Raw genomic sequence first — 24424 nt, 5'->3', positions numbered from 1 at the left:
GCCTCTTTCTTCAGATCCTTCTGTTCCCCTCACCTTTCAGCAGGCCCACTAGTCTCTTTTACATGTTGAGGTAGCAAAGAACACATTGTTTGGTGGCCTTTCCATGACTTAGGGTTTTTTCCCCACACCTCTGCTGTGAAATGTACTAAAAATCTCCATACTGAGATCATAGCTTTAGTTATAACTGTGGCTTTCAGACTGTAAGCTCTTTGGGGGCAGGGACTGTCTTTCTATTCTTTGTCCGTGCAGCACCTAGCACAGTGAGGTCCTGGTCTTGGAGCTCGTAGACATTAATGCAGTGGAATAAATATCATCAGCCTCAGCCTGCAAGCCCTCCACACATGGAGCTTCCACTGAAACACCTGCAAACCCAGGGCCTGCTGGTTATCACTAGATAGTAGACCGGGGCAGGCAAACTTTTTGGCCTGAGGGCCACATCGGGTTTCCAAAATTGAATAGAGGGCCAGTTAGGGGAGGCTGTGCCTCCCCAAACAGTGAGGCGTGGCTCAGCCCCTGACCCCTATCTGACCTCCCCTGCTTCTTGCCCCCAACAGCCCTACCCGGACCCCTCCCCAACTGCCCCCTGTCACTCCATCTAATCCCCCCTCTCTTTTCTGACTGCCTCCCAGGACCCCTGCTCCCATTCAACCCCCTGTTCCCTGCCCTCTGACTGCCCCAACCCCTATCCACACCCCCACCCCCTGACCCCACCACCCTGAACTCTCCTGCCCTCTTACCACCGTGCCCGGAGCACCACCCAGAGCACCAGGTCAGGCTGCAGCTCTGCAGCTGCGCTGCCCAGCCACCCAGAGTATTGCACCGGTGGCGGGGTGAGCTGGGGCTGCGAGGGAGAGGGAACACTGTGGGAGGTTCAGGGGCTAGCCTGCTGGGCCAGGAGCTCAGGCCGGGCAGGACAGCCTCATGGGCTGTAATGTAGTTTGCCCACCTCTGTAGTATACACTTAATATACTCATGGGAAGCAGCATGGCCTTTTGCCTAGGGAGATCCTAGGTTTCAAGAAGATTTGGACAACTATATGGACAATGAAAACATCAATTGACACTAGATAGGGTTTTTAAAAAATGGAGGAGCTGTAAACCCTCATGTTTCAGAGCATTAACCAGCCCTGAAGGAAGTTATTCCATAATTTTCCATTGTAGGGTTTCCTACCCCTTCCTCTGAAACAACTGCTATTTGTCACTGTTGATGGCAGGTTGCTGAATTAGACAAACCACTGGTCTGACTGATCTGACATTTCCTGAGCCTGTTTCATGAACAGGTGAGGGGTTTTTTACATGTAGTTCATAATTTGCAACAAGGATGTTGCTATTTTATCTCAATGCAAACGGTCCCACTGGGTGAGGAGTGGGTCTCTTGGCCAATCCTTTGCATGTTTGCAGAGACTGTGGGAGCATTTTGCTCTGACTCGGGAGGATGAGATTTGCATTTTCTATTTTCAGTTCATTTCCATGTTCTTTGCAAAGGCAGCTTGGCAAAAAATAAACTAGAGCCAATTTTAGATGATTAATATGTCCCTTGTATTGGGCCAGATATTTCCCCTTATACTTGATCTAAATGGGGTTTCTACAAGTCTCAGTACAAATGTATGCAGTGGTAGATATAGATATAAATAAGGAATAGCACACTCTTTCCGGTATACTGAAGGATCCTGGGGAAGGTATAAATGGTAAGAGGAAAGCTTGTCACCAGAATGCTCAGGTGGGATTCCAGCATTAATTTATATCAGTTATGGGGAGAAAACTTATACTCTTGTTTCTTTCCCCCCCATTTCAGGTCTGACCTACTCTTGTTCTCTTTTCCTGTATCTTTCCCCTCCCATGTCCTCGCCTTCCTTCTATGTATTCCTCAAGGTGAAATCAAGGGCATGCAAAAATTGCCCCAACCCAAGGCCACGTTAGCTATTTTCAAGGAACCTGAAGGGTCACAGCTAACTTCGAGCAGATTGTAACCACCCTCCTCTTTAAGGCAAAAGAGCAGCACAAAGAAATGATAGATCCCAGCCTGCAAAATTCTATATTGGTCTGAGATGGATCTGGGAGTCTCTGGGGGTTTTGGCGGCCACTTTGGCCTGCTGCTGATTTAGGTGGGGAAATGATTCCGTTCTCTGTAACTTCTACAATATAAATCCAAGGCTGCGGAATGTCTTGGTTTTATTCCTTTTTATAAAACACAAAACGTGTAGAAATACATGCAGTCCTGTTACGCTAACCTGGAGTTACAAACCCTGTGTGTTGCAAAGCACGCTTGTGCACTAGGAACAGAGCAGACAGATATACCAAGAAGCACCCAGGAGGATGGAAGCCAGAAGCAAACTCCAGCCTTTAAACCAATTGCTAGGACTAGAGGAACTGATCCTTGAATACGATTCTACTTGGTTCTCACCCTAGCAGCAATGCAGAGGCATTTCAGTGGGTTCTCTCTCCCCCATCCATGCTGCCTGTGGTGCATATTTGAGAGCAGTAATAAAGGATCTGTAGATAAGTACTTGGCAATTCCTAGACCGTAACTATTTTTTCCCCCTACCGTTGAGTTGGAATCGGAAACTCACCCAGTTGAAACTCGAAGGGTGCTGAGCATCTACTTCTTCCATGAGAGCAAGTCCTCTCCTCCCCCATTCCATGCTATCTCTTCTTTCTGTGGCCCTTCCTGCATTTTCATACTCTGGTCAGGACCGGAAATGGATGTACAGAAATAGCATGGGAGAAGCAGGTTGGCTTTTATTTCTGACTGACTAGAAGCAGGAAAACCTGGAAATCTTTTGAGGGAGCTGGGTCTGGTGAGGTTCCCACAGCTCAGCTGTGTAGATCCGACAGGAACAGATGCTGCAGAGAAGCATCAGAACCTTAGAATGCTTGTTAAATGGAACCTGTAATGTTGCTGACTTTTGGGGGGGGACAGATTGAACAGTGACTCCCTCTGCTTATTGGCCCAAGAGGATATGGGACCTACTACTATTGTCGCCAGGGGCATAATCCTTTAGTTCAAGCATCAGAACCCTATGATTTTTTTATTATTATTATTTTGAGCTGGAAAGGTTCTAGCCTTCAGTCTACCAGGTAGGGCTGTGTGTATATTTTATACACTAATTGTGTCTTGTGACTGCAGCTCATTGAGTCATTACAAACCAAACCATCCTCGCTGATATTTAAAGCCTTTCACAGCAGCCTAGAACAGGTCTGGTTAGTGGGAGTCTTTCTCATGAGGCCCCTCCTTGGTGTAACTGGAAATAAGCCACCGTGTTACACTCGGGTTTAAACAAGAGGATGTAGCATTTAGGGATGTAGAAGGAGGTCAGGACCCCCAGTGCACACAGCAGCCCACTGCAGATCTCTGCAGCATGCTGCTGCATGGCCTGCACCGTGTTGTAGATGGCGATGAAAATGATCCAAGCAATGAAGTAGACTAGCATGCTAAACATTATCCCCCGGGCCATGTTGTACTTCTTGGCAGGGGTCTGCACCATGAAAGTGCAGAGGAAACAGATGAATGCCAGGCTGCCAGTGTAGCCATGGATCATAATGAAGGCGAACCAGGACTGAATCTCACAATGGATCAGAACCTGGGAGTGCAGCAGTTTGTAATCCCTCACCGGGAAGGCTGGAACCGAGTAGATGCACCAAAAACAGAGCATGCTCTCAACCAGGCAGTTGACAGCGACAATGAGCCAGGCCCTCTTCTGGGTCACCCAGAGCAGGAAGCCTTTGGGACAGCTTGTGAACTCCGTCAGCAAGACGATCTCCAGTGATTTGACTAAGAGGGTGGAGAAGCAAGCGCAGAGGCACAGGGTGTAGAGGGGCTGCTGCAGCATACAGCTGGCAGTGCTGGGCTTCCCTATGTTGAGGCACAAGCTGAGGCACATCAGCAAGAGGCAGAGCAGGGCAAAGATGCTCCTAGCACCCCCGGACACCTGCACCAGGGGCGTGTTGAGGTTCTTAAGGAAGAGCACTGCTGACAGGCAGGTCAGCACCATGGCGAAGAGTATCAGGACCAGCAAGCAGATGATGAGCGGCTCGTCCCAGAAGAGGTACCTCTCGCTGCGGTCGTAACACTTGGCGCTTCGAATAGGTGACCACTGATGTTCTGGACAGTTAGCGCAAAACAAGTCTTCTGAAAACCAGCAATGAGGAGGGGACGTGAGGCTGGGCCCAGCTTTGCAGGCCGTTGCTCTGGGCTGCAATGATCCTGCCACAGGCAGCTCATGACGATGGGTCACTGGCACAGGTGAACAGAGCAGCCAATGCGGTTTCTACAATCCGCAGTTTCAAAGTGCCATCCCCAGAATGCGCAAGCATCTTCAGGGTGCCCAGAGCCTGTGATTAGCCAGTCTCCTCCCCTGTCTGCCCCAAATGAGCCCTGTATTTTCTGCTCTGCTCCCTCCCCCAGGCAGGAGCCCCTGCTTCCAAAAGACCCTTCAGTTATGTCACAATGATCATTTTCACCTTCTCACAAACCTAAAAAAAATCCTATCCTGTCACATGGGCTCACTCCCACTGCTTTGGCCCTGCATTGGCTGTCACCTGAGCTCGTCAGAAGGATGCTGGACAAAGCACCGGAGAATATATCACAGGGAACAATCCTGCACTGGCCAGTAGCAGGGGCAGACCAATAGGCAAGTGAAAGATGCTCCCTCACTTCCCCATGCCACTCGAGCTGTGTACAGGGGCTGCAAAGGTGTCACAAGGCACTGGGGGGAAATTCTCTCACCATGAGGCTGGCATAACCAACCCTGGCCTATTCACAACTGTAGGGGGTACACTAGGAACAGGCCAAGGGCAGGAACACATGTCTGCAGCACATGCCACTGTAGAAACCTGGAGCTGTGACTCGGCCCTTTGGAGGCTGCTGTAAATTGGAGCAACCCTGGGGCTGCTCTAACTTATGGTGGGAGCAGCACTGGCCCAGGATCAGGCCAGGCAAAGATGGTTTCAAGTCACCTTTGTCCCTCCTCCCCATGGTCTGCATCTTGTGCACCAGGCCTCTCAGAGGAGCAGCACAGAATTGGACACCAATTTTCCTTAGAGGCTCTAGGAAGTTGTGTGGCCCTAAAGTCAGTGGCCAGCTGAGAAAGGGGTTAATCAGACAGTTGCTTTTCCCAAGCCTCACCTTTGGTGCCCTCGTAGGTGTTTTCTTCACAGTCGATACAGTCATAACAGCAGAGGTGGAATCCCTTCACTCTCTTAATCTGCCCGGGTTCACACCGCTGAAAACACGTGGATACAGGCTTCTGGAAGATGAACAAAGCCACAGACATGCAGCAGCAGCTATCTGACGATACTGTCACACACAGGCTGAGTATGGGCACCACTGCCCCTTATTGAATAGGACCAGAGCTCTGTCTGAGTCCCTGTACTGCTAAGGAGGATTCTTCTTTAGCTCACACAGCTGGGGTCTATTTGTGAGCAGGAAGAACTGCTGTAGCCATAAAGTCTTGAATGGCCACAGCAAGCAAGCTGGGTGAATAGGTAGATGCAACTTTGTTACCATGTTGTGATTTAGCAGCACCTCTATCCTCACTCTTTACCTTGCTATCCATGGTGTGAAACCGAATCTGGGACGTGTTGATGCGTAAGGACTCCTGGTAGTCTCCGACGGGTATATACTGGAGGTTGCCTTTCTGCCAGCTCCAGAACATGATGTCGAACCCCTGGGTCATGCTATGGAACTGGTCCATCTGGAATGATTGGTTATCAAGGGTGAACTGAAGCTCTTTCATGATGTCCAGCAGCTGCAGAGAAAAGGGGAGAATGCACGATCGGCAGTGGGCGGTGGGAGGCGGAGAGACTTTTTGCCAAACGCTCTCCAATATCGGGTACTTCTGGACTGCAATCACTGGGTGTGATTGCGGCCTGACCTGACGTAGCTTTAATCTTGCTAGCTCAGTAAAGCTGCGGCCGCTAGAGCTTCAGCCCAGGCTACCCCCATAAGTAATTGCCCAGGGTTTGGGGTGGGTTTTTACCACCCAGGCTGAAGCTTGCTGCTGTGGGACTCAAATTCAGTCAGTTAAAGCTAACTTGGATATGTCTGCTCAAGCTGCAACCACACCCCACGACTGCCGTGTACAGGGTATGTCTACATTGCAGGGTGAGCCCAGGGTTCAAACTCAGGCTCAAGGCTAACCTGCACCCGCCCCACCCGCTTCCGTCTACACGCACATCACGCTAACCCAGGACTCAGATCCAAGGTCCCAGGGCTCCACGAGGATGGAGCTAGGCCCCAGGGTTCCAGCCCTATTGCTTTGCAATATAAACACTGCCCCATTTGACTCCATGCCCTGGAAGGCCACCAACAGTATCCCACAATCCCAAGGGCCGACTTTCTTTGTCCTCTGGACGGTCAAGTTTGGTGAACAGTCATTTTCCCATGCTGCCCCACGAACAAAGGGCTAGAACGGGCCACGTTTTGGGAGGGCACTAGGAAGTCTAGGATATGGCAGGTTGGCCTCAGGCCTGCATAATGCAGTGTAGATGCTGGAGCCCAGGTTCAATGAGTCCTACCTGGGGTTAGGAATGAGTGTAGACACTCAAGCCCTAGGTTAACAAACCCAGGGTCTGCTGGCTCAAGCTCTACTAATCCTGAGTTTGCATTGTAGGGGAGACAGACTCACTCTGAGTGTGGCAGTGGGCTGGGTATGAATGTCTCATTTTCTGATTGAAATCACTTGTCACCCGTGCACGCTAAGATAGCAGCCATCAGCTCTCAGGCTTCTGGGCATCAGCTGGTAACTGCCGGGCTCAGGAAGGAATCTCCCCTTTTTTTAAAGCATTGACCTAGCATTATCCATGGTGTGGAACGGACGTTATTGCAGTATGGGGTTGTGTTAATAAATACGTGGTTCGTAGTACACAGAGCTGTTCATTTGTAAATCTCAAGTATCGCTATCCCGGTTTTACAGCTGTGGAAATGAGGGCACACGGAGGGCAAGTAACTTGCCTGGAAGTCACCCAGAAGGTCCATGGCAGAGTCAGGAATAGAATCCACATTTCCTGATTCCTAGACCATTGGACCACATTCTGGCCATTGCCAGAGGCAGGAAACTGGACCTGATGAGCCACTGGCATGATGATCTGTTATGGCGGATCTTATGCCTGAGTAAAGGAGTTGGTCAGTGTGGCTCAGGTGATGGGCTCATGTTGGGAGACAGCAAGGGGGATTAATCTTAGCATTTGGAAAAGGACCGATGGGTCGGAGAGGAAAAGCTGCTGGTGAGACTCAGGCCCTCACTCACCTGCCAGGACTTGACAGTCGCTTTCGGGCACCCTTCCTCCATGCACCCCAGCGCCTGGTGCAGCGTATGGGCCACGCTGTACACCGCGACGTACACCGCGTAGGTCTGCTGGTTCCCTAGCAAGTGAGAGATGTCATGCAGGGAGACATTGTCGCATTGCCTGCACTGCGGGCCGAGCACAGCGGAGTCGGCATTGCGACTGTACTCCCAGGAAGCCTGGCAGAAACTCTCCTGCTGGATGGATGCGAAGAGATCAGCAACATAGTCTTGAAAGCCCGGTACAATGCCTCCCTTGATGGTAAAGCCGATGACAGTCCCAATGGTCTGGATGTTAGGGATGGAGGTGACTATGTCAGACATCACCCAGGCTTCAGTGGCAATCCAGACCTTCTGGCTGAAGCCATGACTGATCCACTGTTCCAGCAGGGCCTTCACAGACTTGTCCACCGAGAAGAGGACAATCACATTCACCTGGGTCTCATTGATGTACTTGATTATTGTCTCCAGTTTCTTGTGATCTTGTGGGACTGATGGGTCAGCAGGAATCAATGCTTCATAGGCTATGCAGATGCCCTGGGCTGTGGCCAAGCTGGAGAAGGTGGCTAGGCCTTCACGGCCATATTCATTTTCGCTCCCGATGGCCACAATCCAGTTCCATCCAAACTTGTCGAGTAGCTGCACCAGGGCTTTCGACTGGCTCTTATCACTGGGAACGGTCCGGAAAAAGGATGGGTAATACTCCTCTTGGCTGAGTTTCTCACTGCTGGCTCCATAGCTGACCTAGAAATGGGAAAGAGACCAGTGTGTCCGGATACGTCTGCACTGGACTGGAGATATGCAGTGTGGTTGTAGCCATGTCTGTCCCAAGATATTAGAAAGAGAAGGTGGGGGAGGTAATATCTTTTATTGGACCAACTTCTGTTGGTGAGAGAGAAACTTCCAAGCCACAGAGAGCTCAGCTTGTCTCTTTCACCAACAGAAGTTGGTCCAATCAAAGATATTACCTCAGCCACCTTGTCTGGACTGGAGACATAATTTCCATCTTGGGCAGACAGACCCGTGCTAGCTCTGATTGATCTAGCATGCTAAAAACAGCAGTGTAGACATGGTGGTGCAGGCTGTGGGCTGGGCTGTCCACCCTGAATACATACCTAGGATGTCGGCTGGGATTGTACTCAGGGAGGACAGCCATACTGCCGCCTGCGCTGCTGTTTATAGTTCTCTAGCTCGTACAGAGCATACGTTCAACCACGCTGGAAATCACATCTCCAGCTCCAGTGTAGATGTACCCTGTGAGAGCAAAGCTGGTCCAGGAGAGCACGTAGAGCCAGAACCACTAACGCCAACTCCAGCCTGTCTCCCAGGCCCATTACAGCTGATAGTGCTGGGCGCCTAAAAGACAGGTTTGGGGTAAAGGCATAAGAAGGAAGGAAGTTGAGTGACTGCGGGGACTGCAGGTATAAGGATGAAAATCAGTGACTTTCCCCGGTATATTAACAGCCACTGCTGGTCATTTCCTCGCTCTGCATTTTCACCCGTCTGCCTGTTTAAAGGGGATCCGTTATCAAGGAACTGAGCTGCCCTCTGTAGGCAAAGGGCCTGGGGCCGAGCATCCTTGATTCCACTGATAGGAATCTAGGGTGCTCAGCACCTCCCAGGCTGAGGCCCAAACGCTACCCAGAGAGCAGCGTTTAGCCCTATTAAATCAACAGCAGCAACTTGTGCAGCGAGGCGGCTTCAATCTCCAGAGCTCTTTGCTGGCACCAGCCAGGGAGCTCACGGGTGATCAGGAAACACACAACCCCTCTGTCTGTCTTTGAGAGCCCTCCGTCAGCACAGCGTCTGAGCCCCATAGTCAGCGCATTTATCCCCACGCCCCTGAGAGGTAAGCCCCATTTTACAGATATGGGCCAGAGAGACTAATTAACTCACTGATGTCTGTGGTCTCCCAAGGCCCAGGCTAACGCTCTAACCACTAAACAATTCTTCCTGTCACCCTCATTGGTCCAAACCGCTATAATGCAAAAGCCGTGATTTTCCAAAGACTTACCTGCGGGATTAGAAAGAAGCTGAAGAGCCTGGCTGTAATCAGAGCAAGGTCTGACACGTAAGGCCCAATCACCGCTGTTACTCGGGTCTGGTAGTCGGTGTAGCTGCACAGGACTCTGATCCCAGCGCTGCCTTCCCTGGTCAGGAATAACAAGCTGGGCTGTATGACAACCACTGGCTCTAAGCAGGTGTCGTAGATTTCATAGCCCAGTTTTATTCCCGGCAGGAGGGAAGTGGAGTTGTTGATTTTATCGATGGCAAACTTCATCCCTAGAGCCCAGATCAGGCCAGAAGCATATAACCTGCAGGTGGGGGAAACAGCAAAGCAGAGACCTAGAACTACATGAAGCCAGACTGATCGGTGACATTGCATTAGGGATGAATATATTCTATGCTCTTTGAGCTGTTGGCAGCCATGCGTTAGCACAGATGTGCAGAATGGTATAGCTGAGCCTGCCTCTAGCAAATCCGGGTTCTACTTAACTATCAGCAGAGATTGACTGTAACCAGGACCATTGTAAGATCTCCAAGCACTAATGAATTCAGCTTTGCAGTCCCATTGGGTGGTAGGTAAATTATATTATCTGCATTTCACAGGTGAGGAAACTGAAGTACAGAGCGGGTAGTTGATTCATCCTGTGTCACACAGGAAGTCTGTGGCAGAGATGGGATTCGAACCCAGTGCCCTTGACTTCCTACAAGTTAACCACCAGACCATTGTGTGTGGAGTGTGTTGTTGAGTCAGTTCTGTCCATTGCAGCAGTCAGACAGTGGATGGGACAGAAGGGTCTGTTTTCCACTCTGCAAATGGAAGTGTGTACACACATTGCCATTGTGGTCTAGGGTGGTTGGCAGCCTATATCATCCTGTAAATGTGACTCTTTGGTGAATCTGACAAAGAAAGATCAGTCACAAGTCTACAGGTAAGAGCCAGTGTGCAAGAGAAATGAATTCTCTAGCTTGTGCAGAGACCTGCCTACAGCATTCAGCTACAGAGTAATGACTATTGTATGACTGTATGCTGTGAAATGGGGCTGATTGCTCTCTGGAGTTGGTGTATGGATTTCCCTACCATGTTTGATCCATGTGAGGTTGGCTTCCTCTGAGGCTGGCTTTTTCTGGGAGTTGACTCAAAGTAAAAAGTAATCCAGAATGGCCAGATTTCACCCCAAAGCCTGAAGCAATGAACTGCGCCCAGGTTGGCTTGTATCTCTGCATGTGGGTCTTGTTGAATCTTCTCCAAATTCAAGTGTCACCAGGGTTTGTGGTCCCTTATTCAAATTTCACCCGTTTCACAAAAGTCTGGATTGTTTCTGTGTTCTGAGGCTTTAACACAGCAGGTACTGGCCGAGGAAGAATTTCCTCACTTTCCAGCTATACCTTTCTTCATGTAGGCTCTAACTCAGCAAAGCATGTAAGCACGTTCTTAACTCCTGTTGATTTGAATGCCTGCTTGGTGGGTCTTTCCCACATGCTCAGGGTCTGAGTGCCATATTTGGGGTTGGGAAGGAATTTTCCCCCAGGTCAGATTGGCAGAAACCCTGGTGGTTTTTCGCCCCCCTCTGCAGCGTGGGGCCCGGGTCACTTGCAGGTTTAAAGTAGCATAAATGGTGAATTCTCTGTAACTTGACATCTTCAGACCCTGATTTGAGGACATGACTCACTCAGCTAGAGGTTAGGGGTCTGTTACAGGGGTGGGTGAGTGAGGTTTTTATCACCTGCAATGTGCAGAGGTCAGACGAAATGATCACGATGGTCCCTTCTGGCCTTAAAGTCTAGGTGCTTAAATGCTTTGCTGAGCAGGGATGGGAACGTGTCAGTGCACAGGGCCCGATCATGCAGGATGCTGACTATCCTCAGCTCTGGCTGAATGTGGTGAGAGTGGAGATTGCCCATCTGGGATCTTATTATCCTTGTTTGTAAGCATCTGCCCCCAGTAGGCACGGTGAGCTTCCCAGCGGGTTACAGATACAATAAGAACCCGTCATGATCTGTCAGAGACCAGTGCACACTTACAGCTCTGTCTAAACCCTCAACATATTGACAAAGGGGGACCAGACAGCTAATGTGAAAAATCAGGATGGGGGTGGGGGGTAATAGGAGCCTAGATAAGAAAAAGACCCAAAAATCAGGACTGTCCCTATAAAATCGGGACATCTGGTCACCCTGTATTGAAACCATCATCACAGACATGGTAGAATCCTTTCAGTGTTAACAGCCAAACAGGCCAGCACCATTAAAATCTCTGAGAAAAATGTGTGTGGAGGGAGGCAGTGGCATCTGATGCTGGAGTGAATAACATCAGCAGGAGAGTGCTGAAGATTTCCCATTCTAGCACCTGCCATCGCCATGGCAGTGCTCTCAGCGTCCCATCACGCCCGGTACCATAGCACTCTTTCTTCCTAACTCGCCTTGAACATCATCCTATGTGACTAAGACATCGGATTATTTGCTACATAAAAGTCCATCTCCTCCCCCACCCCTTGCCTGCCCAGGGGTGACCAAAGTCACTCTATGCCAATTAGGATGATATCCTTGACAGATCCCTTCTTACCTTTCACACACGATGACGTTGGGCTCCAGTCGCTCGCTCAGGTTCATGGTACTCATTCCAAACGGGAATAAGCCTCCCAGGATATAATCACCCGGCTTTTTAAACTGAGCTGACATGCATGTGCGTCCATGGGCCACCGAGCAGCCCAAGCTCAGGTACAGCAGCAGGACTCTAGCCATGGCTTTGCTGTTTCAGAGCTAGCACTTCCCAGGAAATTTAAAAAGGCCACAGGGAACTGGAGGGGAATGAGAGAATCTTGCAGTGGCAGGTCCCAAACAAGTCTTGTCAAATAGAATTAAAAGAGGTGAGAATGACGCGGCTGAATTTGTTTAGCAAAATTCATTAAATAACTAACTCTGTGTTTGGTCCCTCAGTAGTCAAATATACAGCAATGACCTATGTGTGGGCTCCTCTGCAACCCGGGGGCTTGATCCTGGCTCCCTTCACTCAGGGAGTGGCATGTATTCAGGCATGGAGTCTCATTGACTTCAGTAGGAAGAGTCTGTGTTTGCTTGAGACAGGTGTGCAGGATCATGTCCCAGGCCCTGGAGACGATCCAATTTGACTAAAGTTGCTTTACATGACCTCTTTCACGGAGTGAAATTTGCAAAAACTGTCTCCTGTTTGCAAATTTCCCTGACACCTGGATTTGTGTGTCACCATTTATCAACAACAGCTCTTGATTACCGCAGATCTCCTTACCCAGAGTGCCTCCGTGTGGATGTCGTGTTTTATACCCTGGCCTGCTTGAAGCTTGGTGGTGAGAGTGCTCTGCACTTTGCAGGATATGGCCTTTTAGTAGAATAAATGTTTGCTTTCCCCAAACAGAGCCTGCTGCACTTTGTTTTCTGTTTGGGTAACATAGCCAGATACCACAGTGATGGTCTTACACTAGCAGGCCAAGATTTTTCAAAGTGACAATTAATGCTGAGTGCTCAGCTTGAGAGAGGACTTGATGATTTGGATCACTTGATGATTACCTGTTCTGTTCATTTCCTCTGAAGCACCTGGCATTGGCCACTGTCATAAGACAGGATGCTGGGCTAGATGGACCTTTGGTCTGACCCCGTATGGCCATTCTTATATGAGAGATCTCAGAGGGCCTTACATTGCAGAAAGTGCTGAATGCACACCCACTGAGAATTAGACTCCTTTCAGGGTGGATTGAGGTAAATCACTTATTTTAATCATGATTTAAATCGGCAGCAGCAAACCTTGGTTCAAATAATCGATTTTAGTCTTGTTTTGTGTTTGTTGTTTTTAGTTATTTTCCTAAAGAGAGGTTGATTCTTGTTGGTTGATAACCATTAAAACATGTCAATTAGTGTGTTGAAATCCATAGGAGTTGGCACCTAAATACCTTTGAGGATCTGTACCTCAGGCACTTTTGAACTTGGATTCTGTGTAGCTTTCCCATTGTTACAGAGTTAGTGACAGAGCTAGGAACAGTGTCCCATTCTTAGGAGCCCTAGTCCAATGTTGTAACCTCAGGACCATCCTTATTCCACACATGGGTTAATACTGCTCCATTGTAGTTACTGGGTATCAACACTTTCTTTATTATGCCCATCTAATCTTAGAGGTTTATAACTCAGCTAAAAATTCTGCTGGAAACGAAAAAAAGATTCTGGTCCAATCAGCAGCTGGTTCTGTCCTTTCTTCCCCTCCTCCCACATAAATAGCTCATTCAGTCTGGCAGAAAAAGTAACAAATTGATTGCAGATGAGACAGTAAATATCCTATATCTGCTTGCAATAATAAGCCTCAGTGGGGAGCATAAATCATAGCAATCACCGACGGCTCTGCTTTCAGAGGGATCCAATCTATTATTTCCTGCCAGGGCTTGATAAGTCAGCTTGTGCTAGAGCTAAACAAATTGCAGCTGTGTGGTCCTATGGCACCAGGATACACAATGTACTGTACTCATCACTGCACTGTGCACGATGGATCTGTTTTGTGTTTAACGGGCAAACACAATTAGCCACACATGGTTCGCTGAACAGCTCATTTGTGGGATTCCCCCACTCCAAGTTTATTTACAGTAGATGGTGTCACTTCTGATTCTGTCAATGCTTGAGTGGGGAGAATACAAGAACTGGACACTTTCCAAATACCTGTAAATTTGGGGAAATGGCACTTATTTATTGGAGGATGGAATAGGGCTTGCAGCTAGTGGTGGTACTAGGAGTCAGGACTTCTGGCGTTGCCACTGACTTAACATATGCTCTGGGAAAAGTCACTTTCTCCCTCTCTGAACTTCAGTTTACTTATTTATAAAACCATTCTAGTCCAACAGAGAGGGCTGTTTCCAAAACCACTCTCATGCAATTTGCAGTGCTTGGTGGATTACCCAAAGGAGAGCACTTTGCAGTTCCAAAGAGGGCTAAGCAGGGAAGCCCTTATCAATGTACTTTGTACTGGCTGCGATAGATTGGACTATGTTTAGGCCCATCCAATTGGTATAGCCAGGGACTAAAAAAAAACCCAACATTGCTAATTTCTGGTGAGTGGCAAATTGTTTCCCCGGTGTGTGGGTGAGTTTAGCCATCAATTCCTGCAGGGCATAATCTTTTGGAAAGGCCTTCCTAGCAGCCAACAGGCTAGTGAAGGAGGAGAGACCACACATGCAAGAGTCGGGAGGCTTTTAGCAGTGTGAGAATCCAGCCAAGGGAAGTGGTGGGGAGGGAGGGGGACGGGAGAGGAAAGACAGAGTTCCTCCTTCCTTGAAGAAGCCCAAAGGAGGTTGAGGCTTCAGAATTATCAGACTGCAACCAGCCTGAGGAGCCCTGAAGTGGTGCCCAGGAATTGCATGCTGGTTATGCACCCAGCAGCTGGGGAGTGGGAGTTGGGGGGTATCTGAATTTGCAGGTGGCTCTTCCCCCTCCATCATTCTTATAGGGAGCTCTGCCAAGGTGAATTTTTCAAGCCCAGGACATGGCTCCATCCACTCCAGTAACCTGATCTTGTTCAAATCCATTCTGAATGAATAATTGCGCGAGCATCCCCTGCAGCTGGGAGCGAGGTCAGGGTCCACATCCATGTTGAATCTGGAGCAGAGGGTTTTGTGCACACTGGGCTATTTTTCTGCACTGCATTTTTATTTCTGCTCCTTTAAACACCTTGGCCATCAGGCTGCAAGAATGTCTTGTTTTTCATTTGCTGTCATGGCTCCATTTCGGTGTGAACAGGGGATTCCTGAGGGGTTCATGCTGTATGGGCACTGTCTGTTTCAAAGCACCTGATGTTTCTATCTGAAGATGCTCCTGCACTGGGGGGAGGGGAGGAGCAATCGAATAAGAGCAGTTACTGCTGGCAAGGACTATTAGATCATCAAGGGCAAGGCAGATTCCTGAGCTAGGACCCATCAGCTGCCTGATGCTTGATCTTAGCCTCAAAGCATGGACAGCAAGGGCCATTGTTTTGCTTGCAAAAGAAAGAAAAAGCAGTTGGTACATAGGTATATCTGATGGTGTATGTACAGAATCACTTTGGCATTTAAAGTTTGTGCAGAGAGATGATGTGGTATCTGAAGATCTCATGTAGACTGCCCCTGCCCCTTTCCCTGCACATGCTGTTTCAGTAGCTGCATGATGTACTAGTGTTACCAAGGGCTTGTTCTGATGCAGGGCAGGTATTGTGCCTATGGGCCCTAGGTGAAAAGGGACATGTGGAGAACCTGATCCTACATGAATAAGAGTGTTGCTGGATGGACCGCATGTTACTCCTGCCCGAGTGAAGTGTACAGGGGAGTGTACCAGGGTGAGAATCAGGCTTAAGCTCACATCTCCTTGCATGTGCCTTGGACTTTTCAAACTTAGATCATAGAATTGGAAGGGACCTCAGGAAGTATCTAGTCCGACCCCCTGCTCAAAGCAGGACCAATCCCCAGACACATTTTTACCCTAGTTCCCTAAATGGCCTCCTCCAGGATTGAACTCACAACCCTGGGTTTAGCAGGCCAATGCTCAAACCACTGAGCTATCCCTTATGAGTGCATAAGGAGTGGTAGAAACCTACCCCAGCTCTACCCTCAGGAAGGGGCTAATCACACTGGGGTGAGAGTGTGCATATCAAAGCTGCTTTAAGGTTGTTGTTGGTTTTTTTTTTCCAGTTTGTATTTTTACCTGAAGCCCTTGGATAATAAATTAAATTGCCCTGCTATTGTGATAAATACTATTTCCTCCTCAAGTCAGTCTGGGAGGAAAAGCTAACCGTTGCAGGAAACATCATTTGTTTGTAGTTAAAAAATACAAAACGGTTCAGTCCTGGCACTTCCCTCTGCCAGCTGGCAAGGAACATGGAACCAGAAACTTGTTTTTTCTTCTAAATGGTCACTAATAACTATGTAAAGACTCTGCAGTTAAATAGTAAATGCTGACAATCTGGTTCCATGATTAATGCTATGGACCAGCACCATGCGGCTATCACAAGTTGCAGGCCCAGAGGTGGTGCTGTGAGATTGATGCACAATAAACAGGCTCCCAATGTATAATGACCTTAATTCCAAACAAACCCTGTACTCTACCTGCCAAATACTTGTTATAGTTGATGTTCCTTACCAAGCAGTTAGAGGAATTATACATCAGTTTCACTGCGGGAGAGAAGGGGGGAATAAAAAAGGAAGTAGCCAATAAGTCCCTTTTCCCTCGTTTTTACACCAAAGTTGTATTGTTCTTTGAAGTAATAATTCCGATTCCCAGTGAATGATAAACTCTTGCTATAAATCTAAGGTGTTTGGGGATGCAATAACGCCTCCTCAAGCACTTACATTTCTTACTACTAGCTCAAATTTCACTGCAGAATGAATGGTGTCTCTGGCTTATTCATCTGCTTGAAATAACAGAAGCAGGCGGCTTTCTAATAGGGGTGTTTTTCCTGCTAAGAGAACTTTCTTTCCAACACCATGGGGACAGTGCTGATTTTGCTGTAGGACGTATCCCTGCGAAGTCACTGGGGATCAAGGGCCCATAGCAAGCTGCAAGATCAGTCTCCTTCGATAACTGAACAGTCTCTTTGGATACCCTAAGCTCTTTGTGCACCTTGGGGCGAAGGGGAGAAAAGGGATGGCGATAAAGAAAGCTGCCATAGGTGTTGCAATCTAGATGATGTAAAGCTCTGTTTCAGAGATTCTGGAGAAATGACTTGCCCATGATCAGACAGTAAGTCAGTGGCAGAACTAGGAATAAAACCCTAGGTCTCCTGGCTTCCTGTCCCCTGCTCAAACCCCTAAGCCATTCTAGCCTAATGATGGCCAAACCTCAAAAGGTTCATTGTAGACAGACATCCAGAAGTTCAGAGGCTCAGCTCACCTTCTTGGGTCCACAGAAATGTGACTCCTCTTTTCAAACAGCCCAAAGCACAGGGACAGTTTTGGCTGGGTATTTACTCTCAAAGCAGTCTTAGAGAAGATCACTGACTTGATAAAAAATACACCCAGTCACCCTCTTCAGTCTACGTTATGTTTGGTCCCAGGAAACCTTCTAAAGCAGTGAGTCTTCCCCTTTTCCATCCCACAACCCGGTGCGACACCATAAGAATGCTGAGGGTCCCTGTCATCACTTCTAGTCATAAAGAGGAGGAACAAGCAATATGTTGAGAACACACCAAAAACATGAGCAGACATTCTTAGGCACTCTAAATAAATCAGCTAGCATTCCCCTTGACAGTACAGCCTGGCTTCGAGGTGGGGGTGGTGAAATACTAGCAGGGGAATACACAATAGTTATTGCTAGAATGTGGAGTAAAACATTAAATGCTGCCATTAGACTCAGTGTTCTTCTCTGGGGACACAGTGTGTGTTTCTCTCCCATTACAGATGCACTTTCCCAGCCTCAGCTCTTCATTCTCTTTGGGACCTATTATTCCTCCATAAACTTTCAAGTTCATCCCCAGGTACTAAATTTATTCTCCAAACTCCTGATTCTTATTTGAGCCTTTTCATCCAAAGGCACAGTGACCCATTTGCTAGCTAAAGCTCCACATGTTGCATCTCCTGCTGCTTTTCAAATTGTACTGGGAAAGAAACGCTCTAACTACTTAAAGGTGACCTGCAATGAAAGGATGGCGTGGAACTTATTTTTAAATGAGCTATGGAATTATGTGCTCAGTGGCCCAGATAGGAAAGTTAGGAGCAGCAGTCAGACAGCAGGGATCCTAAACTTTTTAATTTTAGGTCATCCAATGGCACAGATTTGAGTCTCCTTCAGAATCATCACTGGAACTTGTCCAGAGCAGAGAGCTAGTCTATACTCCAGGATAGGTAAGTTGTGCTGCTATTTTTTAATAGTCATTTGGCAAAATTGTGATTTCTCGCATATGGAGTTGCCTTTTTAATCTTAGTGCAACTCTTCAGGGATCTCTATTTCAGTCATGTAGGCACTGAGGCTTATCCTGAGGACAGAAGATCTAAACTGGAGAATTTCTGGTTTTAGCACTTAAACTCACTGGTGCACTTCTTACTGGCTCTGCATGCTAGATAGTCTATCATGCACCTAGTCTCAAAGCACCAGTGAAAAAAGCACTGGTTTCTGCTCCTAGAGGTTTAGAATATGTATTTCAATAAGTCCATTAGTCCATACTTGTGCATTTAAATTTAGTGTTTAGCTTGCTGTCCTATGAGAGTAGACACAGTTGTGAGTTTCCTGAGTTCAGTGGGCTGTGTTGTACTGTTTAGCTGACATGACTGCAAATCTCCTGGCAAGATTTCTATGTATCATTCCCTAATCATCAGTAAAGGGTCAGAATGTAAGTGTAGGAATATATCTAAGGACATAAACAGATGAAACAGGCCAACAGAAGATGATCTGAAATCCTTGTGTGACTGCAAAGTCAACTCATTGCTCCAGAAATATGTTTTCTTCTTTTAATGTTACGGGCTTACTTAGATTATAAATTATTCAGGACAGGGACCACCTTTTTGTTCTGTCTCTATAGAGTCAAGCACAATAGAATTCCTAGTTATGACCAACCCCCCACGTGGTCTGGAAATACAATTAATGAGCAGAGAGGAAAGTGATTGACTTTTAAAGTGTGTCATTTCAGAAGACTAAACTAAGTACACATTCACTCTAAGATAAAAGGAAATTTAGAGCCAAACGCTGCAAGATTAACACATGTACAGAGGCAAAGAGATTGCACCTGTTCAATTCGTCACTCGAACGAGTTCCCTCTGGTGCACAGATAGGTTCATTGCGAACCTTCCTCAAAACCTACATCCAGTCCCTGCAGCTGTAGGCCCACACGTCCGACAATACTTTCTGCTTAAAACTGAACCTCTAACCCCAAATGCAACTTGGGCCCCAATCCTGCAAGCCTCTCTGCACGGCTAGGCCTTATACCACAGAGGCCTTCTGTGCAAAGCAGCTTGCAAATCCTCCCCTCCCCCCGAGCCTTTTGTAGGACCCTGGCCTTATTGAGCAGTAAGAGACAGAGGCAAGGATTTTAGGAACATGGCCAGAGCAGGGAGAGACGAGGTACCTCAGAATTTGGAGAAGCATCACTAAACAATGCATATGCATAAGAATTTGCTAAAGATGCCACAGGGTGCTGCTAGAAAGGTGTCAATTTTGAGTTTATTAAGTGTGTGTACCACCCAGTGGAATCTAGTCATTATATATAACCCCCATTTGCGGGGGGGGGGGGAGGAGAGGACAAACAGATTAGCAGAAACAAAGCAAACTCAGGTTTTCCATTGGTAAGTGACTTCTTAATAGAAAAACCACTTGTTGGAAATTGCAGAATCAAGTATTACAACTTTGCTCATATAAGAATAGGATTTAGCTTGGACATACTGGTGGCGAATAGATAAAACAGTTTTCACGTGATGTTTCTCCCTTTTATATTAAACCCTTGGAACAAAGGCATTATGCAAATGTTACTTACGATACATACAGCTTTTTCACATCATATGTAGTGCAAGATACTTAAATTTCATACAATATTTTAATCGTACACAAAATATGCAACACCACATTTTAGATGAAATACCAACATCTGACCAGAAAGCAAACTCATTTAGCTAAAACAAAACAAAAAATAGCAAGTATTTATTACATCGGAACACTGAGCTACCTGAATTGTCTTAATATGTGGGGGATCTACCCCATGGCATTGAGTGTAAACAGCATTTTGAAAGTTATAGTAAGTTTAAAAGGGGCTTTTCTAAATTAATATCTTAACATGGAAGGAAAATGGCACATTTCACAGAGCTATACTAGAGGCATAAATATCTTTTAATCACTGTGGGTAAACATCCATCCTTGGATCAGATGGGGGTGAAAACCCTCCTTTCCTGATCCTCAAGCTAAGAAATACTCTATGCACAGATTCTGATCTGCAGGATCTACAGAGATGCATGCTGCAGATGTGTTTAGAATCTGTTGTTTAAATTTATTGGGTCTCATTTCTGATCACTAGCCAAATGGCTAATTAAGCAACCATCCTGAATGTACGAGACCCAAGATCCTATGCCTTCAAAGACCTGAGAAAGGCAGGCGTTTCTGTACACCACCACTTTTTGAAGGCAAGTTATTAGCGTAATTTAAGGGAGAGTAGTGTGGCTAGCTAGGTCAAACCCTTGAGGTAATACTCAGTTCCAGCACTCAGTTGCATCTGAGGAAGTGGGTATTCACCCACGAAAGCTCATGCTCCAAAACGTCTGTTAGTCTATAAGGTGCCACAGGATTCTTTGCTGCTTTTACAGTTCCAGCACTGTGGCCTTACTGGCCATTTAAATGTCTTTGATTATCTAGATCACTTTATTAGTGTTAATAAAATGTACAGGGGCACAGTGTGAGAGGCATGAACGTTGTCTTGAAATAGTTTCACAGCCGTGGTATTAGTGTTCTTTCTGAAATATCCATGCAGTGTTGTGAAAGATAAATTTTGAAAATATCTGATAAAGTACAATTCATTATTTTATAACCAGCTTGCATACCTCTTCCTATGTATACAACTATTATATAGACAACATATATAGGAATTCTTGCTAAAACAATTTTACACTTACCACATGCATGAAGATTTACTCTTCTTTTAAAGCTTACGACTGATTTGGACTGGAAGGCATTAAGCTTCAGCAAACACTGATTTGTACTACACATAAAATCATAATTACCCAACCCAGCCAGCAGGACTTCATTTCTCTAGGCTTTTAGCATTCCCTTTATTTCCTAGAGTCTACTCCAGGGATAAATTTCTGTAACTGTAGTCTCAACATCCATAAAGCTCTGAATTATTCTGCGATTCAGTACTGTGCAGTTTGCACTAAAGATTATTCCCCACCCCAAAAGGCATGGTGCCAAGCAACAAAACAGGGGGGGGAGGGGAAGAGGGAGAAAATAACAAAGGGCCTTCCCATTTCAACAGCCTCACACAAAAGTGGGGGGACGGGGTGTGTGGAGGGAATGTATCCTTATACCACACCTCCACACCATTTAGGTTTTGTGAGGATGAGTGGGAGAAGAAAGGGCAGGAAGTATTATCCATTGCAAGTGATGACCAGCTGCCATGAAGGAGATCTGCAATCAATTGCTCACTCTGAGAGAAAGCATCATAATTTCCAAGGGGCCTGCTTTGCAGTGCATCAAAATACCAAGGCCCTGTAACATACATTGCCTTACTAACCCAAACAGAGAACAAGTGGCTGAATGGCCATGAGTGGCATCTGTACACAGGCCTTACAATATCACAGCAAGAGGTTCCAACCCTGAGCTGAATTTTAGCATTATCACGAGTAGGACAAAGGGAGAGTCCTCATTACTTTTGTTTAAAGGCATTGGAGCTACAAAGATTAAGTTATTACTCGTGGCTGGGTGCTTTGTTTGGCTTTTACAAAGAATAAAGACCTGATAAAGTTTTGAAAAAGAAGTTCAGTGCAGAGAAAAGTGATAAATCCTTTAAGTTTAAACAAGCTAATATGGGCTTTGGAATGTTTACTCCAAATTTCTTCTAATAAAAGGGGAGCCAAGAATTAAATCAGCTCTCTTTTAAAAGGCCAAGAGTACCAATCAGATTATTTATGAGCTCTACTAGAGACATGGGGGAGAAGAAGAGAATCCAGTCTCTAGTGCAAATAACCACTTATTGACATGAGTGCCACCCCCACCCCCCCAATACAGTGAACTCTTCCAGCAATCACAACATTGAGATATTCTAATCAAACATCCCCTACACTAGGGGAGGTCAAGCAGTTTATGTTGGGCATAGAGCTCCTCTGTGATTTTATAGACTTCACAGATATAGGGCAAAGCTTCCCCCAGCATAGCCACAGCCTCTTCAGCTGTGCCCACATTCATGGTTTCAAGGAATGTATTTCGAGTAGGTAAGGCACAAAAAGCCACCCCAGCAGCCTTGCGAATAATCCAGGGATGATAGTTAGCCAAGGAAGCATTGTATGTCTCTGAACAGATCACGGAGGTTTTGGAATTGTCCTCGCCAGTCCTCAGTCCTTCCAAGAACATCTGCAGCCAGTGAAGGGCTCGGTGGAGGCGCAAGAAGGTTCTGCAGCCTGAGTCAGGGTGCTCGGATCGCTTTTGGAGATCAACCAGACCATTAGCCAGCTCATACTCCACCATGGATTGAACAGTCAAGTACTTTTCTCGCTGGTCACTATTACGGTAATTCTCTATGATCTCTATTTTGGTCACTGCATCTTTAGAAATGAAGGAGAAAATTGTGCCCAGGCAGTTCAGAAACCTACATTCAAAACAAAAATCAATTGTGTTCTGTGACAGAGTAAGGGAGCTTGAGAAATGATGCTGAAATGGTGACCTTACTGAAGTGGTTAAGCAACAGAGTCCTCTGGCACCTTATAGACTAACAGACATATTGGAGCATAAACTTTTGTGGATGAATACCCACTTCATCAGATGCGTCTGATGAAGTGGGTATTCACCCACAAAAGCTCATGCTCCAATACATCTGTAAGTCTATAAGGTACCACAGGACTCTGTCGCTTTTTACAGATCCAGACTAACACGGCTATCCCTCTGATACTTAAGTAGTTAAGAGTTAGATCAATCTTAATTTTATATCAGAAATTATTGGACAGACCAGAACTGGTGAACATAGATTGAACTTAAATCTAAGATGGAATATATGTAAGAATAAGGTGGTACGCATATTTATTTGTATTACAGGTAATGTAGTAAATAACGGGAACAGGCTTACAAGCAAGATAATAGTGGAGTCAAGTGTCAGGTAATATAAAGTAAAACTAGTTAACTATCTAGAATGTAATATAACAACAGCCACTTTGTGCCTAGTACTAGTCACCTACCTTTCTCAGGGATGATCACGAGGCAGTGTTTCAGTGTTAGGCTTGGAAGGATTAGATTTTTATCAGTAGACATTAATAAACATTGATTTCATACAAACGATGAAAAAATATTTTCATCAACAGTCAAAGTTTACGTATAGGAAAAGTAAAAAATGCTGCTTGAGAACTGAGTTTGATGTAAGACGATTTACTTAGTTTTGACCTATGATATTGGCAATTTAACAGCTATTGTCACTGAACTGTCTAACCCCCCCATTCCCATAATTTTGTGCAACTGCAACAATTCAAAAATCAAAATTGAATTCTGTCATGCCTCAGTATGCTTCACCTATAGCTTAGAGCAGAGGCTGAGGCAGGTGGTTTGCATTAAACTCATGTAAAGTGTGTAGTATGGTGACATTAGAGACACAAGGTAAGTTAATATCTTTGATCAGACCAACATCTGTTGGTGAGCGAGACAAGCTTCTGAGCCTCACTGAACTCTTCCCGTTGGAAGGAGCGTGAGGGCAGAGTTATCCTCACAATGTTCCAAAGAAGGGGACGATGCTCCCTAGGGCAGTTACCTGACACGGGTTTTACGGTGCACTATAACATTTTCTTAACTATATCAACCCACCTCTGTCCTATGCCTGCAATGGTGTTAATTTCCCCCTTCTTTTTCAGTGGTCTCCTGCAGCCTGTTAGATCCTTATGCTAAACAACCTGCTGTAGCTGGTCCCTAGCTGTGACACTGGGTGCCTCCTCCACTCCTAAAGCGCTGGAAAGCTTCGCTCTGCCTCCACCCGCACAACAGGCCCGCTCACTAGCAGGATAAACAGGCCAGGCCAGGCCAGGCGGGGCAGGGAGGCTGCTCACATGTCTCCTCCAGTACTTCCGGGAGGGGCGTGGCCTTCTGCCACGTGACCATAGACGGTTGCTATGGGCGGGGCAGCGGACACCGGCCAACTCGCTATCTGCCCCCCAGGAGCCCCCCCGCCCCCTTACCGGACCAGGCCTTTCCAGCCCGCCAGGTACGGGTCCACGCGGACTTCCCGCTGCTCGCTGACGCAGGCTGTGAACGCCACCAGCACTTCCCTCAAGGAGAACGTCTCCGCCCCCGCCGCCATGTTGAGACTCCCCGGCTCCCCTCAGCCAGTTACTTCCGCTTTCCTGACTGCTGCCCCGGTGTCTCCGTCCTTAGCCAATCGGCGCCCGAGGCGCCTGCTCCAGCCATTCATCGTCTTTCTCTCCGGGTTCCACCTTTTCCCTGGCCAATCGCAAGGAGCGATATGGGTGGTGGTTGGGGAGGGGGATAGCC

The 24424-nt window shown here is 46.9% G+C and overlaps 2 protein-coding genes across 3 annotated transcripts; both read right to left on the bottom strand.

Moving 5' to 3' along the window:
* Window positions 1–3217: 3217 nt before the first annotated feature.
* Window positions 3218–12028, bottom strand: TAS1R3 (taste 1 receptor member 3). The gene is made up of 6 exons (XM_030537901.1): window positions 11850–12028; window positions 9297–9597; window positions 7247–8026; window positions 5543–5746; window positions 5125–5245; window positions 3218–4128 (listed from the first exon to the last, which is right to left on the bottom strand). Exons 1-6 carry the CDS (start codon window positions 12026–12028, stop codon window positions 3218–3220), a joined length of 2496 nt encoding a protein of 831 aa, XP_030393761.1.
* Window positions 12029–19672: 7644 nt separating this feature from the next.
* Window positions 19673–24270, bottom strand: CPTP (ceramide-1-phosphate transfer protein). 2 transcript variants are annotated; one of them, XM_030537735.1, is made up of 2 exons: window positions 24112–24270; window positions 19673–22544 (listed from the first exon to the last, which is right to left on the bottom strand). In XM_030537735.1, the coding sequence occupies exons 1-2, from the start codon at window positions 24231–24233 to the stop codon at window positions 22022–22024; spliced, it is 645 nt and encodes a 214-aa protein (XP_030393595.1). In that variant the 5' UTR covers window positions 24234–24270; the 3' UTR covers window positions 19673–22021. The 2 variants fall into 2 exon arrangements, 1 of the variants encoding a protein (XP_030393595.1); XR_003997119.1 differs by lacking the exon at window positions 24112–24270 and adding an exon at window positions 23128–24095 and having other exon boundaries at window positions 22465–22544.
* Between the last annotated feature and the right edge of the window lie 154 nt (window positions 24271–24424).

The sequence above is a fragment of the Gopherus evgoodei genome, chromosome 18, assembly GCF_007399415.2.
Source record: "Gopherus evgoodei ecotype Sinaloan lineage chromosome 18, rGopEvg1_v1.p, whole genome shotgun sequence".
NCBI lineage: Eukaryota > Metazoa > Chordata > Testudines > Testudinidae > Gopherus > Gopherus evgoodei.
Note: the sequence above shows the minus strand (reverse complement) of the source record. Positions and strands in the feature narration are given on the sequence as shown.

What these genes read in the sequence shown, in the direction of transcription:
- TAS1R3 (XM_030537901.1), bottom strand. Translation starts at nt 12,028, where the DNA reads ATGGCTAGAGTCCTGCTGCTGTACCTGAGCTTGGGCTGCTCGGTGGCC. An exon ending in AACGTCATCGTGTGTGAAAG is followed by an intron (nt 9,598 to 11,849) that starts GTAAGAAGGGAT and finishes CCCCACCTGCAG; the next exon opens with GTTATATGCTTCTGGCCTGA. An exon ending in CACCTACGAGGGCACCAAAG is followed by an intron (nt 4,129 to 5,124) that starts GTGAGGCTTGGG and finishes GCTGGTTTTCAG; the next exon opens with AAGACTTGTTTTGCGCTAAC.
- CPTP (XM_030537735.1), bottom strand. Translation starts at nt 24,233, where the DNA reads ATGGCGGCGGGGGCGGAGACGTTCTCCTTGAGGGAAGTGCTGGTGGCG. An exon ending in GGCTGGAAAGGCCTGGTCCG is followed by an intron (nt 22,545 to 24,111) that starts GTAAGGGGGCGG and finishes TTTTGAATGTAG; the next exon opens with GTTTCTGAACTGCCTGGGCA.